Genomic DNA, 11,967 nt, shown 5'->3' with positions numbered 1-11,967 from the left:
GGAATCATGTACTATAAATTTCCAAATTCTTACAAAATATTATATAACAGATAGATATTTCCAACCGTTTCCAGACATTTTTTTTTCCTATGGATGTGCTATAATATTTTTGCACGACATAATGATTTTTTTCCAATAAATGAAATTTGCAGCTCTCCTCCTAACATTTGAAAAACATTCGCTAACTTAATCGTTGTTGGAGTTTTAAGAAGAAAACCCCGATGAAAACAATCCGGACCAATAGACCATCATTCTGAGACATATATACACAACAGGGATCTCCAACCACGCAAAAAAGAAACCAGGAATCTCCACATAAAATCGGACGGTAGAGAAATCGCCCATTGAACTTCATTTTCATATGCATTGGCCTCAGCGAATGCGATTATCATCTGTATGCGCGCTCTGGTACGAGATGCATCAAGAAGCATGTACTGTATGCATGCCAAGTCCACGCTCACTCTCACCGATCACCGCGAGTCTGAGGCTGCCGGCTGTCGACGTCGGCCAAGAACCTGGCAATCGCCGCGCGCGACGAGCCGCCGTCGCTCCAGGCCGTGGCCGCGCCTTCCTTGTGTGCCGCGGCCCTCGCCCGGAGCTCCATGCCATCCTCGGAGTCCATGACCAGCCTCACCTTGCCCTCCACCTCGGCTGCCTCGACCAGCCCCCGCTCCCACCCGACCATCTCCGCGGCGACTCCCATCTCCCCCACCATGCGCAGCGTGTTCATCTTCTGCTCCGCGTACAGCGGCCAGCACAGCATCGGCACGCCGGCCGTCACGCCCTCCAGCACGGAGTTCCACCCGCAGTGCGTCACGAACGCGCCGGTGGCTCTGTGGCGGAGCACCTCTGCCTGCGGCGCCCACTGCTTGACGGCGCGGCCGCGGCCTCTGGTGCGGGCCAGGAACCCGTTCGGCAAGAGAGCGTCGAGGTCCTGGTCGTCGTTGAAAGGATTTCCCACGACCCACAGGAACCGGTGGCCGGAGTTCTCCAGGCCGACGGCGATCTCCTTGAGCTGCTCCGCCGAGTGGCTTCCCCCGCTGCCGAAGCAGAGGAACACGACGCTGCCGTCCGGCTGCCCGTCTAGCCACGTGAGGCACTCATGCCGGTCTTTCGCCTCGCTTCCGACGCCCCCGACTAATGGCCCGACGCAGTACACCGGTGGCATGATCCGTCCCGGGAGACACCGGGGGTCGCCAAGTGCCGCCACCACCCCAGCATCCAGCGTCTCGAACGTGTTCACCAGGATGCCATCGCCCTCCGGGATCCCGTACAGCGCGGTCAGCGCCGCCTTGTACGTGTCGCTCTCAGGGTCCTCGAGCAATTCGCCGAGCAGGTGGGAGGCAGGCATGGGCGGAAGGCCGAATAACTCGAGCGGCGCGTCGCCTAGCTCCTGGAACCTCGTCCGCACCTCCGCGAGGACGGACGGAAGCTGGACGAAGGCGGCGAGCGCGGCCGCGCCGGAGGTGAACATGACGTAACCTGGGATCCCGAGCCGCTTGGCGACGCCGAGCGCCCCGACGGACAGCGAGTCGACGACCACGGCGTGGACGCCGCCTGCAAAGGAGCGGAGGAAGTCGCGGAGGCGGTCGTTGTGGCGGCCGACGATGTCGAGGTACCTCGGGATGAACGGCGCGTCGGGGGTCAGCGTGGGCGCGTCCTCGAAGGGCGGGAGCGTGCGGAATCGGAGGGACGGCATGGAGGCGACCGCGCGGGCGACGACGGCGCGGAAGGCGGGGTCCCCGTTGACGGCGGGGTCGATGAGCGCGACGGAGACGGCGTAGCCGTGGTCCAGGAGGGCGCCGGCGAGGTGCACCATGGGGACGAAGTGGCTCACGGTGAGGCCGGGGTACAGGATCACGGTGTTTGCCATGGACCTGCTGTCGTTGACGCGGGAAGGATAGACTTGTGACGCCAATGCCGTTGCAGTGGTTTTCACGGGTTCACCTAATATTGTCTCGTAGTAGTTCAGTGATGGAGCAATAATGACATGCTCGCGCAAAAAAAGAAAAAATAAGAGCAACTCCAACGCCGCCGGCCTATAGTGACGCACTTTTTGTTCACTTTTCGTCTAGATGGACACATGCTTTGTTCACTTTTCATCCGTTTGGCTCGGCCTAACAGATATGTGTGTCCGCTTTTTGATTTAGGTTGGTAGGTGCGTCCAACAAAAGGGCGGAAGACATACTCCCTCCGTCTAGTGTGTAAGTCACCTTATCAAAACTAAATAGTCCCAAAACACTTAGACGTGGTGCATTAACTTTCACCTCGTTTTTTGTTTTTTGACATATCAAGCAATAAGAGATGTGGGACGTGCAAGTTTGTAATGACTTGAGACTACCAAACACGACATGCAGTGGTTAGTTCACTGCACATGTTATTAATTAGCAAATAAACATTAAGTTATCTCGTTTTCCCTCCTCCTTGGTCATGGTGCACAACCTAGGCTGGTCATAGTGGGGAGTAATTTAGACTAGTAACATGCATATGTTACTAGTCTATGTTACTATCTCTATAGTGCATAATATCATAGATTAGTATCATAGACGGTCTCATTTATTGCCATGCATTACACATAGTAACACCATATTTATTATGTTACGGTATATACCTATGTTATAACCATCTCTCTCTTCTATAATTGCCTGTCACATCAGTATGTTTGTAAGTCCCAAGTACATGATACTACTTATGTTACCCCCACTATGGCCAGCCTAAGATGACTTATTCACCTAGATGGAGAAAGTACTTATTTTTGCCGACGTGTCTGAAACAGACTTAATTAAGCATAATTGTACATAAATGGCTAGTCAAACACCGGCCAAAATCCACTTAAACATAACTAAACATTAAAAAAAACTCTAATAAATGCCCGCACACTGCCCTAGTAGACCGCGCCCAACAGAAGGACGGACGACATACTCATTTTAGCCGACGTGGTCGAAAGAGACTTAATGAAGCATAATTGTACATAAAAGGCCGGTCAAACGCCGGTCAAAGTCCACTTAAACATAACTAAACATTGAAAAACTCTAATAAACGCCCGCACTAGTAGATCGCCATGTCCTTGCCCTTGCCATTGCCGTCGCCGTCGCCGCGAATGAGGTCGATGAAGACGGGAGACGGCCCGGCCCAACCGTACGGAGATTGATAGGCCGACATGGCAACCTCCTTTGGCGTCTGTTGTGGCGTCGGCATACTGGCGAGGCGGGCGCGCTCCTCCTCCTCAAGCCGCAACGCCTCCTCGTCGCGGCGCAGCTGCTGCTCCCGAAGCATTTGCCGCTCAGCGTCGGCCCCCTCCTCCGTGATCCAATGCGCCTTCCAGCGCTCAAGGTGGGCCACCTTCTCTTCCGGCGTGGAGGCGTAGTAGCAGGGAGGCGCGCTCACCCACTCGCGGAGCTCGCCGGTTCATGAATAGGACTCCTCGGGCCAAGTGGGGGGCGGCGGTGACCGCTTCCGCGTGGGCGTTGGCTACGGTTCCGGCTCGGCTTTGGGTTCGATGAGGGCCTCGCCAGCGGCGGTGGCGGCACGAACAAGGGCGCATGGACGAAGTCCCCCCTCATGCACAAACCAAGGTGCATGCTCCGGCCCATCCCAATGGGCGTCCTCCTCGAGTCAGCTCGCCTCCAGCGCATGCTAAAGGGCCTCCTCGAGGACGCATTTTGGGTCTGGGTCGGCGCGTTGGGCCGGCGTTTTTGTCCGCGACGACCCAAACAGACATGGGCGAATGAAATGGTTTGCCCGGTTGGAGTTGCTCTAATGGAGCAATGATATGGACCTACCTACCACATGTATTATGTTAAATACTCCTATATATTTGCAAAGCACTAATCATATTATCTAACTATTATGCATTTATTTTCCAAAAATTATCATTGTCTTAAAAAACATACAACAATGTGAATATGCGATATACTCCTACAAAATAGATATCGTCAAATACTAAGGATGTTCATAGGGATACAATTCAGATCTGGAGAGTTTACGAGCCACACATGGCGCCCCTGGTCCAGACCAAAAGCATGCTTAGCAAGGCTATGGGCCTCTTGATTCGAACCTCTGCCTTCAAAAATGAAGACACAGCTATGAAATTGAGTAGCAGTAGGTCTAATCTCCTTCACAATGCTCGCGTTCATTCCTCCAGTGCTAAGGTTTATGTACTGAACCGCATTTTTATAGTTGGAAGCAATCACCATATGAGTTAATGAGAGGTCCAATGATAGGGCCATTGCTTCTCGACACACCAGAGTCTCCAATGTTGTTGGGTCGGTGACCCCGACACTCCTGATAGCTGATGATCCCATGTACATCCCGCTTTGGTCTCTGCATATAGTGCTATAGGACCCCTCGTCATTGGCTCTGTTGACAGCACCATCCACCCTGATTTTCGCATAACCATCGGGAGGCCGGATCCATCTTGTCCGATTGCTGGGAATGACTTGACCCGGACGGATCGTCTCCTTTGGTTTGCATTTCAGCCAGCTCTCGGAGGTATTTTGTGACAGACATATGCGTGGCCATTGGGCTCTGGAAGATATTTTCATGGAGGGCTTGCTGTCGCGCGAACCAGATGGTCCAAAGTGTGACCAATACCTGAGTGAACACCTCAGATGGTAGTGCTTCAATTAGAGCGAAAATCCACCTCTTGGCTTCCGGCTCCGTTGTCTCATTCAAGACCTGAAAAATCTCCGTAGGTTGCAGCGCCCAAACAGCTCTGGCAGCATGGCAGTGGAGCAATGAGTGCTGCCATGAGTCAATGGCTCCACAGAGACCACAAGTGTCCTCCGTTGCCATATTCCGATGATGAAGAAGATCGGCTGTAGGGATCGACTGCTGGGCCAATCGCCATAGTAAGATTTTGACCTTCGAAGGGACTGCAATCTTCCAGAGTTTTGTCCATTATTTCTGCTCTGCCTCTGAGTTGGATGTGTCTGCTCTGCCCTCCAGCCAAGCTTCCCGACTGTGTTTTGTAGTGACCGGCATTCTGTACGCCGAGCGAATAGAGAATATCCCGTTCTTCTCATGTATCCATGACCAGAAGTCATCTATGTGTCTGGTGCACAACGGTATGGAGAGGATAGCCGCTGCATCTACCGGCAAGAATACGTCCTGGATAGTGATCCGATCCCAGCTAGCATCCGGTAAGATCAATTCTCCCACTAGATGTGGATGGTTTGGAACTCTTCTTGTGATTGGCCGCATGTTGTGAGGTCGCGGGAGCCAATTGTGTTGCCAAATTTGTGTCGTCTGGCCATCACCAATGCGGCGAACCAGGCCCTGTGTCACGGTGTCACGCCCTTCCAGGATAGCTCTCCACACCTGCGATGGCGCCGGCCCAAGCTCAGCATGTAGAAAATCACTCGAAGGAAAATACTTAGCTCGTAGAATTCATGCACTGAGGGAGGTGGAGTCTCTCAATATTCTCCAAGCTTGCCTAGCTAGTAGGGCTAGGTTGAAGAGTTCAATGTCGCGGAAACCTAATCCACCACATGCCTTGGGTCTGGTCATGGTGCTCCAAGACACCCAGCTTGGCTTTCTTTTTCCTTCTTTACTTCCTCGTCAAAATTTGCGAATCAGCGAGTAACACCGGTACAACTTGTGCCACGGATTTGATGAGGATTTCCTTCCCTTCAGCAGACAGGATTTTCTTCATCCACCCCTTGATTTTGTTCCAAACTTTGTCTTTCAGGAACTTGAAGGCGCCATTCTTGTTGTTACCTACATCAGAGGGCATTCCTAAGTACCTAAGGATTCATTGGTGATATTCATCGGACGATACTAGCTAAAAAGCCTTTTCCAATGATATCAATTCTGCGACAAAGCCCATTTCGAAAGAAAAAAATTGTGACAAACAATCCACCTATAGTCCCCTAAAAAAATTGACCTAGTTACTAGTCAAAGCTTATCGTTAATACACCTTGTGTGTGTTGTGGTGGGGTGTGGGTGGGGGGTGGGGGACAAAATTTGTAGACGTACATATCATTTTCTACGTTCCCGGTGTAACCCACTAATCACCCCTCCACTAATTTCAAGGTGGGCTTGCGTCCTCTCTAATCTTCACTTAAGAACTGCCAGGAATCCCTGTGTAATCCCCTCAGTCTGTAAAATATGGTAGTTGCAGCAAATATTGGTGTTGGTGGGGTTGAAGTGTGATTCATGATACACGATGGCGATGATGAAGAATGAATAATAATGCAAGAATTTCTATTGACGATCAAATTTTGGAGAAATCGAACCTTGTTTGCCCTTCTACAGTAGCCTAGGCGGAGACCAAGGCGGCTGAGGGTTCCTTCCTTCCCATTAGCAAGGGTGTCGATCTGTCTCACCTGGGCGGCCTTGGGGCGTAGGAGACGAGGTGGATCACGATTTCTTAGCCGGCGGTGAGGTTTATGTCCTTGCTTTGTATAGTAGAGTTAGGTTTCTTCGAGCTAGCCGGTGAGGCGTAGACGTCGACCAGACTAAAAATAAGGTACTCCCCTTTGTGTTTCTATACGTATACTAGTAAACATGTCCGTGCGTTGCAACGGAAGAAAATAAATATATCTTCATCTTTCACGATGTCGTAGTTGAAACATGATAAGTGGTGTTGTGCAAAAGCATAAAGGTGAGACGCTTTTTTAAGTGTACTGTAATTATGTTCAATTTTTTTTGAACATAGTACAGATGCAAGTGCTCATATACACGCGCATACACTCACCCCTATGAACGCACACATACACACCCTACCCCTATGAGCATCTCCGAAAGACTGAGCCGGCATATCATCTTGAAATTTACGAAGTCACCATAGGCACCTCGTCGTCGACGGGAACGTCTCCTCTCACTAAATGCGCATCGCCGGAAATCTTGAAATAATCCAGGAATAAATACGAGCATCAGGACTTGAATGCTGGTGGGCTGAGGATACCACAGTCCCTCTAACCATCCAACCACAGATTGGTTCGCTATGTTCAATTTATTAGTAGACAACAAAAATACCTATCTAGTTGTAGGAAACATATATACTCCCGCCTTCCCAAAAGTATAAGGCGCGATTGACTTTGCACAGTCTTTGATGCACGACTTTGACCACTAATATATATCAAAGTACATGAATTGAACATGTATAAATGGCATCGTCTTATTTGTCTAGCAAAATAATTTTATTTCATATTGTGTATACAAATTTTATAGACATACAATACGTAAAAATTATAGTCAAAGTCTTGCAACAAAGACCAGAAAAGTCAACTGGCGCCTTATATTTTGGAAAAGAGGGAGTAATAGACATGTTCAAAATATCCCATAACAAAGAAAAGTGGTAATTAAGGGTGCATCATAAACATAATTTGGGGTGAGGAACGCCTCACACACGATGATCAAGGTGGTCAGGTGCATGATGGAATTTGGGGCTAGATTGTGGAAATCTAGCCCGTAGAAGAAAAGAATCCCTCACACGAAAGAGTCCAGCAGGAACCCCAAACTTCGGACAAGATGGGAGATGAAGACGACCCGCTCCCCGGGCTTGGGAGTGGGGACACATTGGTCGGGCTCTGGGGACCTATAGGCTGTGTCAGCAGGAAGGTATCCCGCCGTCCTGAGCTCGTTGATAGTGGCGTCGGTGACATTGGAGGCCAGCCACCTCCCCATCAGGTCCGCATCGGCCATGGGCACGAGATGCGGAAGCTTGGAGATGGCCTAGGGCTTGGTAAGGGGGTTGGGGATGCGAGGGCTTTGGAGATTTGGGCGCTGGAGCAGAATGGGAGCGTAGGGGAGAAGATTCGTTGCCCCCTGCTCTATATAAGTTAGTAAAAAAGACGAAATGCCCCCTCCGCTGCGCCATAAAAATCGCCACGTTTCGGCTAACCATGCTGTTATGGCCGCTTTGGTGAAACACTTGACTGATGGTATCCCCTAAGATGATAGGCACGATCTTTGCTTTGATAAGACATGCGAATAAGAGGGTTACCTCGAACCACGATTCGAATAAGCAATAATTGACATATATGATGTCATGGGTGTTGATGCGTCGGAAAAGTTGTCAGTAATTGACTGCCGAACACACCTGCACTTCTAGTCTTCGAGACTAAGGGCATCTCCAGCCGTTGGCCCCCCAGGGGGCGCCTAAAATCGCCGCCTGGGGGTGAGCCGGCGCAAAAATTGGGCCTGGGGGCGAGTTGGTCCCCAGCCGCCGGCCCCGGGGCCGCCCCCAGGCACGTTTTAAAATAAAAGAAGTTCGGCTTAAACACGATAAATTTCGGCCAAACACGATAAATTTCGGCACATTTCGGCGAAGTTCGCGGATTTTCATTACATAGCACATATACATAAACTAATCTAAAGGAAAAACTGGCTGAAGTCGCCGCCGTCGCTGCCATCGTCGTCGTCGGCCTTCTCCTCCTTGACGCGGGCGCCACTGCTGGACCCCTGCCCGGCATCGCCATGGCAGACTGGTGGCGGCGCATCGTCGTCGTCGTCGTCGTTGTCGCAGATGATGACAACTCTGCCTTCGTCGCGGCCGCGTCGACGCTCCGCGAAGCGAAGCAGGGCGGCGCGCTGGCGCTCCTTCGCCTTCTCCAGGCGCTCCTTCTCCATCGCTATGGAGTCCCTACGCGCCCATTCCAAGGCCGCGTTGTCATCGTCGAGCTCCGTCGTCACCGGCGCGGCCGGCTCCTTCTTCACCGGCGCGGCCGGCTCCTTCTTCATCGGCGCGAGCCCCGGCTCCGTCTTTGGCTTGACGAAGCACGGAGGAGGAGCCGACGAGTAGGCGCGCCGGCTGCCCTCGTTGATGACGATGCCGGCGCTGCGAGTGCGCCGGCCGAGCGGCGTCTCCGCCGCGGGCTCGGCCTTGACGCCGAGCAGGGCCGGAGTGCCGGAGGAGTGCGATGAAGATCGGGAGGAGGAAGAAGAGGAGGAGGACCCGAACCTCCTTGGCGCCCATGGCCCGGTGCGTCGGTGCTGCGCCGGGGCGGCCGCCCTCGCCGGGTACGCCAACGGCGGGTCGTTGCCGCCCTCGAGGTATGTCAGCACGCCCTCGAGTGTGCGGCCGGGGACGCCCCACCACAGGTGGCGCCCCTTGCTGTTCTGCCGACCGCCGACCACCGGCGCGCCGTTGGTGGACGCCAAGCGCTGCTGCTGGCGGCGCTCGAAATACGCCGCCCAAGCCGCGTGGTTGTCGGCGGCGTACTGGGGGAGGGAGAGTTGGGCGTCGGTGAGGGAGGCGCGCACGACCTCGACTTCCTCGGCGAAGTACTTCGGCTTCGCCACGGCGTCGGACAACGGGGGAATGGGCACTCCCCCGGCGCTGAGCCTCCACCCCGTCGGCCCGGCGCGCATGTCCGGCGGCGCCGGGATGTTCGCCTGGAACAGGAGCCAAGACTCCTGTTCGCGGAGCGAACGGCGGCCGAAGCCGTTGGCCGCCGCCTCGTCTCCGGGGTAGCGTTCCGCCATGACGATGGGCTCGGGAGAGGTAGAGAGATAGAGGGAGGGGCTGGGCGGCAGCGCTCAGGAGAGGTAGGGAGAGGGAGGAGCTGGGCGGGGGCGAGGGGCGGGGCTGGTGTGGGCACAGGCGAGTGCAGGCCACCGGCTATATAGCCGCGCCGCACCCGCGTGTACGCGTGCGAGGGAGGTGAGGCGTCGGCGCGTCGTCCCGTGACGCGCCGCCCGTGAGGAATCAATGGCAAGGCTGACCGGCGGCAGCCTTGCCATTGATTCCCCGCGGGAACCGAGGCCGTTGGGGGAAGACGAGGCGCCGTGTCGCTGACGCGGCGGGTCGCGCCAAAACAGTTCGCCCCGGCGCCCCCGGGCGTCCCCCAGCGCGCCGGGTTCGACCTGGGTCCGCCGGCGCTGTTTTCGGCCCAGGCCGGCGAAAATCGGGCTCTTGGGGGCGCGACTGGCCCGTTTTTTAGCGCCGGCGCGAAAAAATCGCCTGGGGAGGTCTTCCTGGGGGCGCGGCTGGAGATGCCCTAAGCAAGCCATGCACTTCGGACAAATGAAAATGTGTTTCGTTGGCACATGGTCGGTTGGCTACGTTTCCTGATTAGAAGGGTAATATCAGTCGATTGGGCCTCTGCGAGCGGACGCTTAGCCTGGGGCTTTAAACGGAACTTGCCTGCTAAGGCGAAGACCCTCACGCCGAAGACATTTATCCGAAGAAGATTGCCATCCTTGGCTTTGAAGACAAGTTCGTGGGCTACTGACGGTGTCCTGGACCGGGGGTTCCGGCCTAGCCGGACTGACAACCCGTTGATAATGAAGGACTCCAGAGGCCCCTAACCTATGGCGTGGGCATATGGGCTTCACCGAGGACTTGATGTGTACTCCAAGTATATTTATTAGGTTCGACATGTAACCCCTAGATGGCAACCGACCATGTGTAACCCTAGATACCCCCGGTGCCTATATAAGCTGGAGGTTTTAGTCCGTAGAGACACATTCATCATCATCACCATTAGCCTTAGGGTTTATTCCACAACTTACGATCTCAAGGTAGATCAACTCTATACTTTGATACATCCACAATATAAGCAAGAGTAGGACGTAGGGTTTTACCTCCTCAAGAGGGCCCGACCTTTGGTAAAAACATTATGTCCTCTATCTCTTATTACCCGTCGATCCGATCTCACAGCTCAGGCCCCCACACCCGAGGTCTGCTAGTTTTGACAAAGACACCCGGGAAGGGAGTCGTCGTTCCCGGAGAAGGGTTGCACACCCGTGAAGGGAGTCGACGTATCCCGGGAACGCAAACTGCCCATGGTCCATAGTCTCGGACAATGGTGCATATGTTAGCGACTCGTTAATTAATCCTATACTAAGTAACCATTTATGACCGGCAAAAATAAGTTTCGACTTGCCTCATTCCCGCAACGCATGTCATGACGAGGCGAAGGAGCGAGCGTGTACCACTCCTACTCCTAAGTTTCCAATGACAAATGGTAGAGCAGTCCTTATAAAGGGGTCTCAACTCTCCTCAACTAGCAACATGGTACTAAACTTCCCACCATCTGCCATATATCTACATGGGCCTCAAGATTAACAAGGAACCATTGTTCATATGGGCCCAAAGCCCATCTATGATTCAACAGAATGTACTCCCTTCATTCACAAATACTCATTTATGTAGTCCATATTAAAATATCCAACTTAGTATTTGTGTAGGAGGGGAGTAATTCAAAACTATTGGAGATGCTCACCGGGTGCCAGCATGCAAACCACAAGTCATCACCTCGGAAGTCAGATAAGAACGGCCATATGGCTTCCATTCCAGGGGCAGCTGAACATTTTTCTTTTAGAAAAAAGAATCTGAACATTTGTCTGTTGTGAAAAGTAAATATTTGCGTCGTTTACACTAGCGTTTCACTGGGACTCTTCGGGTATAGCCATTAGCACCCTTCAAATCCCACGTACCATGCATTATTAAACCGTGCCCACTCCAACAGGCCATGGTGGACATTTAAGGAGTGCTAAGCATCCCTAGAGTTAAGCTGCGCATCAGTTACGACCACGAGCGTGCCTGGACACTCTGTATACCATGTCTAGCAATGGCGGACCAACAGTCGCCGTCAAGCTGTTCATCGACAAGGAGAATGTTAGAAGGGAGAGACAGGTTTGGTGGAATTATATTGTATTGCTTGAGCCTCATGTGTATATATATAGAAGTACATGATCATCTTGGAGTACAAGGCAAGGTAGAATAATATCCTACGTTATCCTAGCTTTCTTAATAATCACGATACTCAACATCCCCCCACAGTCACAACGGTAGCGACGCGGACGGTGAGACTGGAGAAGAATCCGAAGGCAAGCCGACGGACACCCCCCCCCCCCACAGTCGTAACGGTCGACGCATCGCGGAGTCGTGGCTGGAGTGGAAACCAACGAGGTTGCTCAAGCAGGCGGTAGCCCTTTGTGCCGTTTGTCGATGTAGCCGAGGGTGGTGTAGCCGTGGTCGAGGTAGCCGCGCGTAGAATGTCGTGGTCGATGTCGAGT

The 11,967-nt window shown here is 53.0% G+C and overlaps 1 protein-coding gene across 1 annotated transcript; it reads right to left on the bottom strand.

Annotated features, from left to right (window-relative positions):
* Positions 1 to 224: 224 nt before the first annotated feature.
* On the bottom strand, positions 225 to 1,978 carry LOC125525654 (anthocyanidin 5,3-O-glucosyltransferase-like). The gene has a single exon (XM_048690657.1). The coding sequence runs from the start codon at positions 1,871 to 1,873 to the stop codon at positions 464 to 466; it is 1,410 nt and encodes a 469-aa protein (XP_048546614.1). The 5' UTR covers positions 1,874 to 1,978; the 3' UTR covers positions 225 to 463.
* Between the last annotated feature and the right edge of the window lie 9,989 nt (positions 1,979 to 11,967).

Source organism: Triticum urartu, chromosome 1 (assembly GCF_003073215.2).
Source record: "Triticum urartu cultivar G1812 chromosome 1, Tu2.1, whole genome shotgun sequence".
Taxonomy (NCBI): Eukaryota; Viridiplantae; Streptophyta; class Magnoliopsida; order Poales; family Poaceae; genus Triticum; species Triticum urartu.
Note: the sequence above shows the minus strand (reverse complement) of the source record. Positions and strands in the feature narration are given on the sequence as shown.